Source organism: Phocoena phocoena, chromosome 5, assembly GCF_963924675.1.
Source record: "Phocoena phocoena chromosome 5, mPhoPho1.1, whole genome shotgun sequence".
NCBI lineage: Eukaryota > Metazoa > Chordata > Mammalia > Artiodactyla > Phocoenidae > Phocoena > Phocoena phocoena.
The window spans coordinates 1,196,251-1,214,540 of NC_089223.1; the positions used below are offsets into that span (position 1 = coordinate 1,196,251).

Consider the following 18,290-nt stretch of genomic DNA (forward strand, 5'->3'; position numbering starts at 1 on the left):
GGATTGTTGGGTACCAAAGGAGCCTTCAGTTCATTCAGCCCCGCACTCTCCCCTTTTCAGGCAATAAAGTAAAGAAGATCAAAATACACGGCGTCAAGTGGTATGGTAGCGCTAACATCTATTTCTTTTCATCTAAACTGATCCAGTCAATAAACTGAAAATGAGAGCAAATAAACTGTTGAAAATATTGTTACTACTTCTGATCAGAAAGCTTAGATTAAAGCTCTTTAAAAATATTCAATAAAACCATCCTGAAAGAAAGCGGCAGTAGTGTAATCACCCTTCAAAATGTTAACCAGTTTGGAGAAAAGAAAAATCCTCAAATCCTATAACCATTTTAAAAAGTATGGATTACAAGTAATATTATACTCAAGAAGAAGAGTTCTCTATATAAAGAAGAAAACCACCAAAAATATCAGATCTGGATTTGTGCCGTTTATCTCAGAAATAGGTATGGTTTTGTGAAGTGACTGACAAAAATACGCGGTATATTTTACATTAAGGCTGAGATTTTTTAAAAAATAAAACACTTTTCACAACGTTTCTTGATATGAGAAAAGATGTTACTTTTCAGCCTTTGTAGGTTCTTAACGTTTTAAAATAACGGTGCTTATGCTACAGTACCCAGAGTGAGACACACATACTCTATTATAAATTACTCCAAAATTAAACAAGAAATTTTCTTTTCTTTCTAAGAGGTCTGAAATGTGCGCTGGTGCTCACTGCGTGTGGCCTCCAAACAGAAACAGGCTCGCACTGTTTTATTTCAGTTTTGCTTCATTTCTTCCCAAACAATCTCTCACTGCTAATCTACCAGGCCTTTTTTTTTTCCTCTTCTACCATAAAGGAAACAAAAATCAAAGACATTATTAACTCCTTATGCCCCTTCAGAAAGCTGGATATATATTGTTTGGCATCCATTTGCCTGCATTTCTTTTCCATTATGTATTAATGGAGCATGATTGGGGAACATACATTTCCATAAATAATTCTTGAAAACAGCATGAAAATTCTGGAAGTTTTAATTAATGTAGTCAATCTGGTACTATTTTTTTAAAAGCTACAAAGAACTAGCTCTAATTTCAGGTAAACATCCTACGTCACGTTTTTTTTTCTAAACTAACAGTCTATAATATCAACTTGAAAGAGCAAAATGGAAAGATAAATGTTATTCCTGTCTTAGTCTAAGGTACCTGGGAATCAAGAAAATGGTACTGAAAACATAATATTACAAAGGAAAGCATATCTCTATATAAAACACATATGAACTATGTTAGGTCAGCATCACTTTGTCCGAAATAGTAAGGGAGCCCTTGTTTAACTATACGCTCTCTCATTCACTGGTGGAGGGAAAAAGAGTGGGTAAATCATCTTTCAAAGGCGATCCCAATTTTTAATGGCAACACGTGTAGCAAAAACTATTTCTGAGAACTTTAACTAATGCATTAAAACTCTCCTGCTAAGATGTATGGTAATCAGAACCACAGAGTCTTAAAGGTTGACTGGAATAAATATTCATTCAAGCTCCCAAAGACGGCTGCGGAGTTCACTCTCTTATTTGTAAAATATAAAGGATATTAAAATAAACATTCTCTATAATCATCCCAGAAAAAAATGTGATTAAACTCAACATTATTTTTTCTGTGTCGACAGATGCAAAATAGTCGTTCTGCTCATTATAAAAAAGCAGGTAAGGATGATTAGACCCATCAATGCGTACGACATCATACGTAGGTACTAATTTCTTTACCCCGGGAGTGTGCTCCAGTCCCCAACAACAACAACAAAAAGAAAAAGAAGGAAAGAAAAGAAAAGATTCCAGTTCCATTCTTTCTTTAAGGAGGACAAGAATGTATCCTTGGCAATACAGCCTAATACACCAGGACCAGGAGAGTGTGTCGTGTCATTACTGCGATTCTTCGGTTTTCCGGTTTATGGATCATCGCTACTCTGTCACATAAAGTAAGTGAGATAGCTCCATGGGGGGTTCACACCCCCCCCCCCTGCAGGGGTGATGGCAGACGAGGGAACGCTGAACAGCTACACAGCGACAGCTCGAGGCAGGAAGTTCACAGTGCGCTCAGGGCCTGTGCTGAATAGCATTGTATCATTACAAAATCAAGAAGCCATCGGGCCGGTGGTCCCTAGTCCCCCTGTGCAGCAGGGGGTTTGCAGTCAGGGAGACCATGGCGTCTGGGGAGCTGGGTGTGTTAATTATGAAGTTCATCTCTGGGAAAAAAGAAAAGAAAAACAAAAAGTGTGAGCGAGGATCCAGGGGCTTGGAGGGGCACTTGCCCCTGAGCAAATGCCACAGAACTTTAAAGCCTCCTCTCCAAAAGGCAAACTTTCTTCCCTGAGGCTTTCCTTCGCTGGTGCACAGATAAGACTGATGGATGATGCCCTGCTGGCAGGGATGCTGGGCGAGAGGGTCAGGCAGGGAGGGGTGCCCTTGAGCAACGTACACTGATAATGCACAACACTCTGGGAGGCTAGAGTGCAAAATCACTCACCAATTTTCACTCACCAACTTGGGGCAGTTGTTGAGAGCAGAATGAGTGTGGGCTTCATGGAGAGAGCCACGGCTGCATGGGATCAGGGCAAAGGGTAAGTGAGGGAATGGCAGGTAAACCGTCAAAGTAAACTCACACCCTGAGGAGCCAAAGCTTGTGAGACAGTACAATTCATGTATCAGTGATCACTCCAGAAAGCCATCTGGCAAGATTAAAATCACCAGGTCACACATGTTCAGCAAGGCAGGAACCTACTGTCCTCTTCTCTTGCTTCTTCTGGCCCCAGCCTGATGGTTTCCTAACTAAGCATAATGCAAAGTGTTTCCCCAGACAGCCATCACAGGGCAACTAGTCACCAAGAAGTTAGTTACCAAGAAAGACACGTTCAACAGAGCCCAGGAGAGTGTCAATCCGAAGTCCATACTGACAATTTATCCAACTATTTCAGTAACGATCTACAAACGTACTGAACTTAATATTTTTTGCGGTACGCGGGCCTCTCACTGCTGCGGCCTTGCGGAGCACAGGCTCCGGACACGCAGGCTCAGCGGCCATGGCTCACGGGCCCAGCCGCTCCGCGGCATGTGGGATCCTCCCGGACCGGGGCACGAACCCGTGTCCCCTGCATCGGCAGGCGGGCTCCCAACCACTGTGCCACCAGGGATGCCCTGAACTTAATTCTGATGATGCAAACAGAAATACCCTCTTCACCCAAAGTCTCCCAGATGCAGTTTCTGCTCTTAGTCACAGTGAATCCCTGGTAACAGGTCAAACCCAGGGGGCAGGGTCCTTCCCAGCCCAGAGGATGGGTGGTACTTACAGCAGATCCTTATGGGTCTTTATCTCATCTCCAGGCTCAGGAATCTGACACACACATACATATGGAAACACAAGTGTCAGTGAATCCGCTGTTAGTTAAGCTGGGGTGACTGAGTTGTATGGTCAACTCAGTATTCAACTACTTATTGAAAAACTATAATGGGGCCAGAACTAAGCGAGGCACTGTACATTTCCTGTGTTTTTGTCTTTACATATTTTATTTCTTCCACACCACTCCGTGGGTTATACAACCAGGCAACCTATGAGATCATAAAATCAGAGGAAGGCAACACTTGGTGTCAGCATATATATGTTTTTGCTCTCATGTCTTATTCTGTGGGATGATAATAGATTGCTATTAATATAATGTGAAGACACTAGTTCATTTAAAATACTGTACAAATAGCCTCTCAGTTTCAAGTTTATTTTTGTCACAGGTTTGGGATAAATCAAACCTTCGCTATGATACAAGACCTACCATTATGTTTTACAGTAAAATTTGATTGTTTCATATTTAAATATTTAAGAACATTAGATGTGCTAAATCCAAACTGGAAAGTATGGACTGTATAACTTTGTGAAAGTGTAGCTTTCTCATGGCTCCCAAGGGCGTTTTAGGCTTAAAACAAATATTCAACTCATAAATTCTGTGAAGCAGCATACTGTGAAAGGGTGATAAACAGATTCTTAGTGGTTTCATTCAAACAAACAGTCACAGTATCAAAAGGTTTTTAAGTAAGTTCATCCTTGTCTAATACTAACACTTTTCTAGGTGAAATTATTAAATTTTATTAAATTTAAATTAAAATGTTAAACAGTTAAATTAAGAAAAATTTTGGAAATTAACAAAGGACATGGTAGAGAATCTATACTGTGCAAAGTACTTCATAATGGAATAGAGACACACATATCTCAGATAATCTGTATCAGAAAATTGATCAAGATTCACAATGGAAATTCACAGCATATTTTAGAGGTACCTCCCTTAACTTCAATTGTACACAGTAAATGATTCTGTTAATAAATAAATTATCATCTTTCCAACTTCAGTTTACATTCTGTGTTTCTTTTCAGCTGTATCTCAAGCAATACTTAAACTTCATAATTTAGTCAGTTGCTTAAATACTATTCCACGGAATTGAGTTTGGGCAATCAAAAAAGGGAAATTCCTGCTTAATGTTACAATATGAATAATATATAATTATTCACAATGTTTAAAAATTATTATATAATATAATATTATAATATTATATAATATATGAATAATGTACAATCGTTCACAATATTTATATGTTAATGTATAATTATTCGTAATATTTACATATCAATATAATATATAATTATAATTTTATATATTCTAATTGTAATTATAATAATTATATAATAATATATAAAGTTAAATATTGATCCCATGTTTTCTAGCTGGCCTCATGAATTGTTAGGGTGCTGGATGCATTATTTGTATACCTGGTTAGAATATACATGTTAATTAATGCATATAGCCCACGCCATTTCATGTTCCCAGTGTGCATAGTGATTTGCTAGATCTGTCAAAATCATTCATGATATCAATTTTATAGTCTTTTAAACGGTGATACTCATCATATTTGAAAAGTATACTAGGTGACACCATATTTGTATAAATAGTTCTGAATTACCATCATAAGCAGAATGTGATAAACAGCCAGAAGGTTTTCAATATTTTTGTTGCAGCGCAACAAATAGATACAAATGTTTGAAATAATACATAAAATGAAGGGAATAAACAATTGCAATACAAATAAAAATAGATTTCCTAAATCCCTGTGAGAATTTTGAAACTTCCTCTTTGGGGTACAAAGGCCATAATATTATTAATCAGGACAAACATTAAGTAGGAAAACTGAGATAACTACTTTTTAAAATATATTTTGCTAAAACACTGATTTGAAAAGAGTAGTTAATAAGTTGACCTTTCCCCCCAAAAAAGATAAAATGACACATCTAAACAATCAACTTTTGGTGGGTACAGAAAGGAAAGATGACACCTTAATGGGGGAAAAATTAAAACACATAAAAGCGTGGACTTTTAAGGCAATGGAGACACAAATAATCTGCAGTGAATAAATTATAGTTATAGCGATAACCATAGTGACATTTATGAAAAAAAAAATCAAGCTATGGAAAGGTTTTTGGTTCTTGGTTTTCCCAAATCTCTTGTTTAAAAGGAGAAAAAGAAGTGACCAAACAACTGATCCAGATACATAAGGGCATCTCTAAGTGGTACTTACTGGCATGACAATGTTATAGTGGATGCAGAACCCGGGTTCCGAAGGAAAATATTCATCAGACACAAACCGTATCCTGATCTGATTGCCTTTAGAAATCTGCTTTCCCGGAACAGTGCCAGACCCACACCAGCGCCCTAATACGGCTCCATCGCTGGGTTCCTCAACCTCTACAAAATCATACCTGCAAGAGACCAAGATAGAAGAGACATCAAACCATGGTCTGTTATTTTAGGAATTCAAAGTCCATGTCCATGGAGACAATGAGTCCCTGCAGACCACAGCTGTGAGTTCATCCCAAATTTAACTGCATAAATAGAATAAAATCTTCCAAAGAAGAGACACAACTGAAAATGCATTCCCAATTAAAGAAATACAAGTCTTCGATTCTAAGCCCTCCAGTTTTACTGGTAACGAACTTCAAATTCATTTAAAGAGCCATGTCAAAGCTTGAATATTTTGTACAGAGCGACCATATCTGACGTTCATGAATTATTCAATTTAATCTCCATTTGGATATGACAGTTTTGCTCCAACTTAATTTCCATGATCACTGCCCATCACTTTCTGGCAGTCGCTCCTTCACCCCAGTCAGGCTCCTTGGCCCCCTTTCCTCATCTGTGTTCCAAGCTTTTCTAGAGCCACTTTTTTACAGACACGTCCTCCAAATCTCACTCTGTACTGAGCTGCCTCTGTGAGACCTTTCTGGCTGTTCTCAGCTCACTGCCATCTTTCTCTTCCTGATAAACGCATACTTTTAACTACGCCTATGCAAGTGATCCATCTTGTTAGCTAGGCTGTTAAACCCTTGAAGAAAGGAATCAATTCTTACATGCTTCTGGTTTACGCTGTGCTACACACAGTATCTTAAACCTATGGAATGAATGCTTAATACTCTTCTAACCAATGTTAACTTGGGTTTGAAAGTTTCGATCAGTGGCACTCATGGAGAGCAGGGCTGCCCCTTATGAGAATTGTGAGAAATGTGTAGGGCATTTTACATTGTCTCAATGAGGGGGCGGGGGGTGAAGTGGGCAAGGTCCGTGGACACCCAACAAGGGACAGTCCCAAAAATGGGTGTTTGCTCCACGCCCTCCACGTCTTTCAAACAGTTCGCTGGACACTCACGTAAGGCAACATTTCTGCTATCGTCCATCTGAGTCTAGAACGTAATACTGTCACACAGAAGCACAAATGTGTTTTGCAGATTTAGCTGAAGCCAAATTTTCTAGAAATAGAACCATCACGTTAAGTCGAAGGAAGCGTCTGTACTTTGGAACAACAGCTACTACTTTGGAAAATCAAATCACTAATAGGAACGTTGCTTATACTCTTTGCATCACAGTGAAAACCAGAAAACATACCCATTTAGTCCGAGTCTGCTGCTTAAAAGATACAAACATCTGACTGCTTCATTTTCCGTTTCTTGTAATGGTGCGTGTGTATTTTAATATAAATGACTGTTATCATTTCAGCTTTACAGAGCATGTAGGCCATGACATTTAGTTTTTAAACAACTGCACATATAAATAGACGATCGCTGTTATGAATTGCGTTTCACAATAGTAAAGAGGACGTTGCCAAACTTTTCTTAAGGGAGGTCTGACATGGATGAAGACGACTGGTTGGTTTTTTAAAGAGTCTAAATTCAGTAGATGTCAGACAACTAAAATTAATATACTCTGTACAGTACAGAATTTACAGAAGAAAAAAAACTGATGAAAAAGGACAAAGTGCATAATGAACCAATTGTACTTACGCAACTTTGTCCTCAAGCAGTAGCCAGAGCTCTCCTATGGTGTGTAACTTAACCTGTTCCAGCCTCGTTTTTCTTGTCCTTAAAATGAGGAGAATGCTACCTGACTCACGGGGATGTTTTAAGAGAGGGAAGGCGGGGCAGCACACGCGCGGCGCCTAGACGTCGCGGGCACAGAGCTCCTACTCAACAGTTTGCCCTTCCTCTCTACCCAGCACCCCTTCGCTCCCACCCGGCACCTACTTTAATGTGACCCTGCGACTGTGAAAGCAACAAATAAGAAAACTCAGATACCGGAGGAGAGCATAGCTTTTGCTCGATCGCACGACGAGCCTGGGTGGTAGATGATAAATGCACAAGGCAGCCAGTACAACCTTCCCAGGAGTCTTGCTGTGAAGGTGGACCAGGAACGGGGGCAGGGGGAGGAAGATTTGGGTAAAACAGACTGAGTGGTTATTTCAGACGTGACGCCGTATAAAAGTTGATAACTAGCATTTTAAATCAAAGAGTAACTTTTATACCGAGATCGTTTACAGGTGGAACAAAGTCGCTTTTCACAGAGTATGTCTGTTCTGTGTTTGGGAGGTGATGCTCCCTGATATGCGTTACCATCAGGGCTAGTTTGCAGACAGCTGATTTCAGGCCTGGTCAGTCATTCCACGAGTACCTGTGAAGCACTGTGTTGGCCCAAAGTGCCAGCCCACAAAGTGCTGGGCTAGATTCTCGGGATACAGAGATGAAACCATAGCTTCTATGGGCTCAGGGTCCATTGAACAGCGCTGAGCGCTCTAACGGGAGTGCTTAGGAGAAACGGGCAGTGCGGAACACTTGCAAGGTGAGGGAAACCCTGTACAGTGAGATGAGGGTCAGCCTTCAAAGCAGCATCTGGGCTGTCAGTGAGTCCTGACTGACCAGGGGGGACAAGGAGAATGGAAACGCATTCTAGCGAGAAGCACAATCCCGAGGACATAACAGAGGAAACCAGGGGCCCGGGGTGGTCCCTTGTGAACAGAGGATGGAGCTCAAGCTGGAAGAACAGGTGTAGGTACGAAGGCCTTTAAGTTTCAGAGTCGGATGTTAGAAAAGTAGTTTGGAGACCAATGTTCCAAAGAGGTTAAGCACAGTGTGAAGAGGTTCTACCCTTCTTTATTTTTATTTATTTATTTATTTATTTTGCGGTACGTGGGCCTCTCACTGTTGTGGCCTCTCCCGTGGCGGAGCACAGACTCTGGACACGCAGGCTCAGCAGCCATGGCTCACGGGCCCAGCCGCTCCGCGGCACGTGGGGTCCTCCCGGACCGGGGCACGAACCCGCGTCCCCTGCATCGCAGGCGGACTCTCAACCACTGCGCCACCAGGGAAGCCCTCTACCCTTCTTTAAAATATTTGTCGACATTTAATGAATCGATTAAGTTTTTAGGTGCTACCTGTATTTTTAAAGTTACTTTTTATTGAACTATAGTTAATTTATAATGTCAAGTGCCCAGCAATGTGATTCGGTTACACATATACATATATTTTTTTTTCAGATTCTTTTCCGTTATAGGTCATTACAAGATACTGAACGTAGTTCCCTGGGCTGTGCAGTAGGTTCTTACTGTCTATGTATTTTTTATATAGTAGTGTGTATATGTATGTTAATTCCAAACTCTTAATTTACCTCCCACCATCCCCCCATCCCCTTTCCCCTTTGGTAACCGTAAGTTTGTTATGTCTGTGAGTCTATTTCTGTTTTGTAAATATGTTCATTTATATTATTTTTTTCAGATTCCACATATAAGTGATATCATGTGATATTTGTCTTTCCCTGTCTGTAAGTCAACATTTTCAAAAGTTAAATTTCACAGAAAAATCTGGATTTCAGGCCCTTTTAAAACAAATTTGAACATCTGGTCATACTAAATATTATTAGCCCTGGTGTGACTCCTTGTGTTACTCAGATCTGCAGAACCGGCGTCAGCTCCGGGAGAGGAGGGCCCTTTGTCCTCTGGCCTCACCCGAGCAGCTGGGTGCCAGGGACGGAGAGCGTTTACCGCACGAGGTCAGTATGGCCTTCACTCCTTCGCGGAAACTGAGGCTGGGCCAGGTGGAAAGGGCTTTAGATGAGACATCCTCCTTCCAGTTTTTAAAAAGCCTTGTCTGTTTCCTATGCTGCTTTATTATTTTTTTCTTAATAACCAGATCTTCATTTATTTCCATCACTTGCCCACGTGGGCATCTGAGTTTGCTTCCCTTGCAGACTATGGGGCACCTACAGGAGGTTTCAATGAGGCAGCAGCATAGACACAGGATCACAACACGTCTGAGGATGCGGAAACAACAGCATCTCAAGTGTGGGCAGAAAGGAAGCCCTGGTAACAAAAACATCCTGAAAAGGAGCCCTCAGGGAAGCAGGATGGCACAGGACGGAGGCCAGGGGGAGGGAGAGTGTCCACCCAAGCAGAAGTGGGCCCGCTGTCACTGCCAGAGAAAGACCAAAGGAGATGAAAGCCAAGAAGCATCCCGTGGGCCTGGCAATTAGGAAGTCATTTTCAATAAACTGGTTGGGTGAACACATAGTGTCAAAAACTTTCTTCAGATCATTTTAAAATCATTTTATTTTCTAATTTTTAAAAATTGAAGTAAATTTGATTTACAATGTTGTGTTAGTTTCAGGTATACAGCAAAGTGACCCAGTTAAACATATATATGTTCTTTTTCAGATTCTTTTCCCTTATAGGTTATTACAAGATATTGAGTAGAGTTCCCTGTGCTGTACAGCAGGTCCTTGTTGATTATCTCTTTTATATACAGTAGTGTGTATATGTTAATCCCAAACTCCTAATTTATTCCCTCCTCCAGACCATTTTCAAAACAACTATTATAATCTTTCTAATAGAAACATCCCAAGAGAAAAGAATACCATTTGCAAGGAACCTAAAACTAACAGCTCACATAACTATTTTATTATACATATTTCCTTTTGATTTCTGTTAAAAAAAGAAACACCAGGGACTTCCCTGGCTGTCCAGTGGTTAAGACTCTGTGCTTCCACTACAGGGGGCGCAGGTTCAATCCCTGGTCTGGGATCTAAGGTCCTACATGCCACCGGCGTGGCCAAAAATAAAGAAACACCATATTTGTTAATCCGATCTGTAAGCTCCTTATAAGTATTTAAAAGGTGTTTTTAGGGGCTTCTCTGGTGGCGCAGTGGTGAGGAATCCGCCTGCCAATGCAGGGGACATGGGTTCGAGCCCTGGTCCGGGAAGATCCCACAGGCCACGGAGCAACTAAGCCCGTGAGCCATGGCCGCTGAGCCTGCACTCTAGAGCCCGCGTGCCACAACTACTGAAGCCTGTGTGCTTAGAGCCTGTGCTCCGCAACAAGAGAAGCCACCGCAATGAGAAGCCCGCGCACTGCAACAAAGACCCAACGCAGCCAAAAATAATTTTTTTAATTTAAATATAAGAATAAAAAGAAAGATCTTACTGGCCTTAATTCAGCAACTCACGACAGCACACAATTTAGGAAAAAAAAAAAAAACAAAAGGAGTTTTTAAGCACACTCGGAAATATCTAGATTATCAGTGTTAACGTATTAAGGCACAAATAAGTCTTAAACTTTGCCATATCTAACTTGTATCCTGAGACAAAAATCACTGTCCTGCACAGAAGAGTGACAAGTAGATTATTACTTGTTTCATGAAGATTTGCTACTGAATTTGACGCCATAGAAAAAAGAAACCACCCCATAACCCTAATCTTTATAACAATTTTTGGATTTGCAGTTAGATAGCTGGTAATTAATTCTCACAAGCTCATACAAGTCTGGTGCATACAAAAATCTATCATCGTATTTTAAAGACCTACATAGTTTTTCATTCCATGAAGTTAAATGAAACGAACCTCTAAAAAGTGCTCTGTTCTTTGCCTTTCAGAAGTAGAACTTAAGTTATACTACTAATTGTTTCATAGTAAATTTGGCATTTTAGGATTTGTTTTTCAAAAGCAGTGTCATTATGATAATAAAATGCTAAGTTTCATCCAATTATTCCACATTAATTTTGTGAATCAAAACAGTAAATCCTCTTGCTAAAAATAGCATTCTTATATTTAAATCATATTCAAGTCGTCTAAAACAGACCCAGTGACAATCTACTTGAGACATATTACCATGCCTCACGGCTGCTTCCTAACCTTCAAAATAGAAACAAAACAAAACAAAAACCACTGCCACTCAATTCCATATTTTCCTCTAACTTGTTTATAGAGTGTGGTTGGAAAAAGACTAAAGTATTCAATCCAATTATCTTCCCCAATACTTTGAAATGTTTCTTTTTTCTCATAGAATGCCATGTAGAGGCTATGGGACTCATTGCATAAGTTGGTTGGCTGACACGCTACAACACAGCTCAAAACATCAAGAAGAAAGGAAGAGAGAAAACAATGATAAAAGATTATCTGCAGGCCTCAGCCAAATGAATGGGAGAAAATAAAACCAAGCAACGTTTGACCCATAAAAGTGAAATTACAAAACAGAATCAGATTCAGAAATCTACACATGCCCAGGTGACTTTTCTGGAGACATGGTAATCCTATAACACCCTCTCAGGTATTAATTTCCCACGTGCACAACTGCTCACATCAGTATTTAAGGGATTTACTAAACCTATTTTAGGGGCCAATCAAACATCACTTTCTCATGGAAACACGATACAGTATACACAGCGCTAAGTGGTTTATAACGAGCACTCCCTTTCTCTATCATACCCCTGGGGACCCACGGAGGATTTATGTTCTTTTATGTTTAACAAACAAGTCTGGTATTGTAGACAAAATTTTCGTTCTCACATGGGAATTTAAAAACTGAAGATAGGAGAGCTGCTGAGGACAAAACCAAAGAAATAAATTCACTTGTAAACACAACTGCCCGACACCCAGCTTCCTTCCACGAAAATACACCAACCCTGCAAAACAGGCTGCTTCTAGTTCACACTAACTAAAACCCTGTCAATTAAATCTACCCTGTGAATGATTGAACCCGAGGGTGGTGTGAAACTCTACCAACAAACAGACATGCATCTTCAGAAGGCCTCATTCTGCATGTGTCGACGGGAGCCTGGGCTTGTTGGGGAAGGTAATAAACTTAACAAGATGACAGCTATGCAGCAGTGCTCGCTGGCTTACACTTTGGTTTAACAGAAGACAACCCAGACACAGAGGAAACGTTTTAAATCCCTATTTAGGCACCAGAATGGTCATCCATACTTTACCTTATAATGAAAATAAATTTTAATAATTATGCGTGTTGGTGGGAATGCAAATTGATACAGCCACTATGGAGAACAGTATGGAGGGTCCTTAAAAAACTAAAAATAGAGCTACCATATGACCCAGCAATCCCACTCCTGGGCTTATACCCAGAGAAAACTGTAATTCGAAAGGATGCATGCATCCCAATGTTCATTGCAGCACTATTTACAACAGCCAGGACATAGAAGCAACCTAAGTGTCCACTGACAGATGAATGGATAAAGAAGATGTGATACATACATCCAATGGAATATTATTCAGCCATAAAAAGGAATAAAATGATGCCATCTGCATAGACGTGAATGGACCTAGAGACTGTCACACAGTGAAGTAAGTCAGAAAGAAAAAAACAAATATCATATGATATATTTTATATGTGGAATATAGAAAAATGGTACAGATTAACTTATTGGCAAAGCAGAAATAGAGACGCAGACATAGAGAACAAATGTATGGATACCAAGGGGGGAAGCGGGGTGGTGGTGGAATGAATTGGGAGATTGGGATTGACATATATACACTATTGATACTATAAATAAAATAGGAGAACCTACTGTATAGCAAAGGGAACTCTACTCAGTGCTCTGTGGTGACCTAAATGGGAAGAAAATCCAAAAAAGGGGATGTATGTACACGTAGAGCTGATGCACTTTGCTGTACAGCAGAGGCTAAGACAACACTGTGAAGCAACTCTACTCCAATAACAATTGTTTAAAAATTACACACGTAACACATGTTACACATAGTCATTGCTCTTTATACATTCCTTTGATCCTCACAAAAATCATAAAAGGTTAATACTGTTATTTTGCCCATTTTACAGATTATAAAATATGGAAAAGCTAAGTACCCAGCCAAGGTCACATAGCAACTAAGTGTAGAGCGAAGGCTTCGGTTTTGGGAGCTGAACTCCAAAGCCCACGCTCTCAAGAGCGAAGCCGTACTGCCTATTATATTTAAAATCTTCCTACTTAATTATATTTCCTCTATTCTGAGGCTTAACAGTATAGAATTTATGTGTCTTTGTCCAGATTGGCCAAATGAACTTGTTCAGTGGCTGGAGAACCATTAACAGTCATTCAAATAAATTAATCCATCAACTTGATAATTTGGGCATATACATTTACAGGTATTAATTTTAATTGACTCAGGACTGTCTACTTTTAGGCACTCAAAATTCGTTATGGAGAACTTTAAACCTACATAGGAAATGCATAAGTCAAAGCAAAGAGCACGCTGCAGAGGGAGGACAACATACGATGGAGTAATTCTCAGGAAAATATGAGAGTTCTACGTGTCAAAAATGGGGGTGTTGACTGTACATGGTAGGAAGTGAAGAGTTCTAAATTATCTTATTACTAAATAAAAATACTGCAAATATATAAGCCATGAACTCAATCTACAAAGTTAGAAAAATTAAAAAAAAAAAGAAAACCAAGAGAGTATAAAGTGAAAAAAAATGAAGACTAAAACTCTAAAAGATATATTCAAATACCAAATTAGGATTCAGAATTAAAACCAAGAGCTGGTTCTCAGAAAGGAGTTGGTGGGGGGGGGAGAGAGAGGTCAAGAATTGCCATGCATAGGAGTAAGGAAGAGGTAATCACAGATAAAAATGGATTTCACATCTGTAAGTATGTTTTAGGCAACACTATTGCCAATTAAATCTGAAAAGCTAAATGACATGGATGCCTTACTAGGAAAACGTAAATTACAACGGTTGACTAAAAAAGTGGAAAAAGTGAACAGACTAATAACTCCAGAAGAAATTGAAAAGACTGTCAAACATCTGTCAATAAAAAAGATGCAATGGCATAGGATTTATAGAAGAGTTCCGTTTGATATTAAAGGAATGTATAATTTCAATGTTATGTAAGCAATTGTAAAAAAAAAAATGGAACATGACCAGATATTCACTCAATTAATAATAATAAAACCTAGCCTAAATCTTACGAATATAGTTAACAATACTGTATCATATACTTGAAAGTTGCTGAGAGAATGGATCTTAAATGTAGAAGTAGAGTGACGTGGTATGAAGGGGCTCTTAGCTAGTGCCACAGTGGTAATCATACTGCAATATATAAGTATTTCAAATCAACAGGTTGTACATCTTAAACTTACACAATGTTACATGTCAATTATATGTCAATAAAGCTGGAAAAAGTAAGAATTTCTAATAATTGAAAAAAAAGTATTGTGTCCAAGTTTTTTGAAATGGCAAAATATCAAACATGTAAAATGAAGGCCAAGTTCACTCATAAATGGAGGGAAGGGCTTCGCTGGTGGCTCAGTGGTTGAGAGTCCGCCTGCCGATTCTGGGGACGCGGGTTCGTGCCCCATTCCGGGAAGATCCCACATGCCGCGGAGCGGCTGGGCCCGTGAGCCATGGCCGCTGAGCCTGTGCGTCCGGAGCCTGTGCTCCGCAATGGGAGAGGCCACAACAGTGAGAGGCCCGCGTACCGCAAAAAAACTACAAAAAAACAAAAAACCTTTTTATAAATGGAGGGAAATGCAAACATTCTACATAAAATTTAATCAAACATCGTTCATTAGTGGGTTAAAAGCATACTTCTTGACAGAATATGGATTTGCATCATGAACTTGAGGATTAATGTAATGATGACCTTTTAGAATATTCAAAGGAGAAAAACTATATGTTCATATTAATAAATGCTGAAAAAAACGTAATAAAGTCAATTATACTTAGATAAAAACGGAGTCAACTGTGAAGAGCAGGAAACTTTCAAATCATGGTAAAATTACACAACAGAAATTAACTGCAAGTATTACATTAAATAAAATCAAAGTCATTCTCATTAAGGTTAGAACAGAGACAGGATCGGCCATTCTCACTACTATTTTCAGCATTTTGGGGGGAAGCTCGAGCTAATTTAATAAGAGAGGAAAGCAAATAAATGTAATAGAAGCAGGAGAAAAACGATCCTTAGTTGATAACAGATCCCTTAAGAACAGACAGTAGTCGGATAAGCACGGAGACTGGAAAAGCTCCGCCATCATCCAGGTGGGTGGCTTGAGCATGGGGGCAGGTAGGGGTAAAGAATGGGCTCCAGGCTGTGAACAGTCTGAAGATCTGATAGGAGGTGGTCTGGGTGTGAGAGAAAAAGAGGTTTCAAAGTTTTTGGCTTTTAAAAACCACCTGGAACTAAAACAGAATTTACTAAAGTGACTAAGTGTGAGATAAATATACAAGCATCAATAGTTTTTCCTTATGACAGTAAAAAAAAAAGTTAGAAACCGAATAGGGAAACACGTCTTTCAGCGAGCTGTAAAAAGGTGTAGTAATAAAAGTAACAAATAAAATATAAGCACCCTATGACGAAAGGCAAACAATATTATTGAATGACAAAAAGGCATGCGTTTACGATAACTTTTACCAAAATCCCAAGTCTTCCAGAATATCTGTGCAAAATAATAACCACAATAATAAAGCAAACGATATGGAGTACATGTATGCAGCTACGTTATAAATATTAAGTGATTCAATCTTCAAACACAATCCTATCTGTAGCTCCCATTATTATATCCATATTAGAGATGGGAAACTGAGGTATAAAGAGGTAACAAAGCAAGTCATACAACGAAGGGTAACGGGGAGGCAGGTCCTGGCTCTGGGCTTCAGAGCCCATGTTCTTAGCCATCACACGATACTGTCTCTAGCAAAACAGGACACGATGGAGCCTCCCTAGATCGTCTTCTTTCCAATGAGGATAATATTCATTAACTCTCAAGGCTGTCGTGAACGGTCAATGAGAGAACGTATGTACATGAAGCAATTAGAACAATGCCTAAGGAGTAAACTGCTCAATAAGTGGTTTTTTTAGTAGCTGCTATCGTCACAACCCCACATGTAATACTCTGGCTCTGAGAAACAGCGGGCCCCCGAGCTCCTCACCTGACCACAAGCTGCGGGAATCATTACTTCTGGCTCGAGGCGGACCTCAGAACCAGCCCCCATGGCCCTACTTTCCGAAGCCTACCTGCCTAGAACAACACAAGCACACATGCCTTGCTGTTAATTATTATTACCGGTTGCTCCTTTCACTGTAGTAGAAGACACATTTATGAATGCAGTGGGCAAATAACGAATTCTTCAATTTTGTGTCTGTATTTTACGTCCTACAAAACAGGCACAGGAACAGGGTCAACTTGACGGCTGTTGTGGGAATGAAATAAGTTAATGTAAAAACAGCACCCACCTACCCGCTCAGCATCCTTTCCAGGACTCGCCAGCCCTTGAAACATATTACCCCTACCCTGAGGCAACTACTACGCGGGTGATGGATGCACTGTTACAGAAGCATCACCTTGTACCATTGTGCAATTCCTGAAACCATGCCGAGATTCAGGCAGCTCCGGTTACCAGGTCAACTCAGAGCCCCCTCACGAGACCAGGTTCCTCTCTGCTCCGAGGGCCACTCTTAACCATCATTACTATCAGGTAATTATTCTCACAATAAAACCTCACTAACACTGAGGGCTGCCTAGTGATGCTTTGCGGTGTGTGGCTGTTTATTAACCATATATTGACTGAGTCACTATTAAACCAGTAACAATTAAATAACAATTATATAAATGATAGACAGTATACCTTTGCTACATGTGCCAACTACCAAACCACTGTAGTACGGACAGAAACTGGAGGGACTAAATTGAAGCAATGAAATGAACATTCTCCTCAGACTTAAGCAAAGCTTTTCTCTCATGGGTTATCATCTTGTTTGTTTTTCCTTCTACTTTCAATACATAGGGTAAGGATAAAGGAGAATTTGCCTGTAGAAGTAGGTGGATACAGGAAAAAAGGACTTCTTGTAATGCATTCCAACTCTTGAGTTTAGGATACTAGGAATATTGAAATGGGAACGCACGTGTCAAGGCTTCCTTAAAGGGCCTCAAAATTTAAAAGAAAGAAGGCCTACGGATATACTCTTGTCCACCCAATATCAACACCATTCCAGGCATAGGAAAGCCACAATGAACCATCACCCAAAGGCACCCTACGGACTGCTCCTTCTGTATGCTGTTTACCTACCAACCAAATAGATTCTTTGAATAGCTGAATTCCATTGCCTAAACATATTAACAAAAGGCCATAACATCACTAATCAAGACATTCGCAAAGGATTGCTGTTGGTTAGGTTGGTTCATTTTTTACCTATGCTGTATTGTCCCTACACTTGCACAGACAGACCAAGGTGCACTGGATATGGGTTTATCTAAAGCTGAGAGAATTATTTAAGTAGTGTGATAATAAAATTTGGACCAGATTCCTGCAATGCTTATCAAAGCATTATCATGACGTCAGGCCTGGTTTTAAAAGAAAATACTTAAATGGCAGATCAGGAGCATAAGGGATTTTAAAAGGCTCGTCTGTTTAGATACACAGATTTACCTTTCGGTGATAAAGTCTGTGCAAATGGCAAAATAAGTTTGTTTTAAAATACACCAAAGTGAAATCAAAATATTCTTCCTCTTGGGATACTAGAGAATTTCAGGCATAGTCCTGAATAGGAGTGTTTTTTTTTTAAGCTCAGGGTACTTATTTTGAGCATTTATATTTATTAAAATTTATTTCATGATGGAATGATTTCTGAGAAAAAATACTCTGAAAAAAATACTCTCAGAG

At 39.7% G+C, this 18,290-nt stretch overlaps 1 protein-coding gene across 1 annotated transcript in view; it reads right to left on the bottom strand.

Moving 5' to 3' along the window:
- Positions 1 to 18,290, bottom strand: part of PDGFC (platelet derived growth factor C) — a 216,769-nt gene that overhangs the window by 47,580 nt on the left and 150,899 nt on the right. The window contains exon 3 of the mRNA XM_065878195.1: positions 5,600 to 5,780. Coding sequence (XP_065734267.1) covers positions 5,600 to 5,780 — 181 coding nt within the window. The remainder of the gene's footprint in view (positions 1 to 5,599; positions 5,781 to 18,290) is intronic.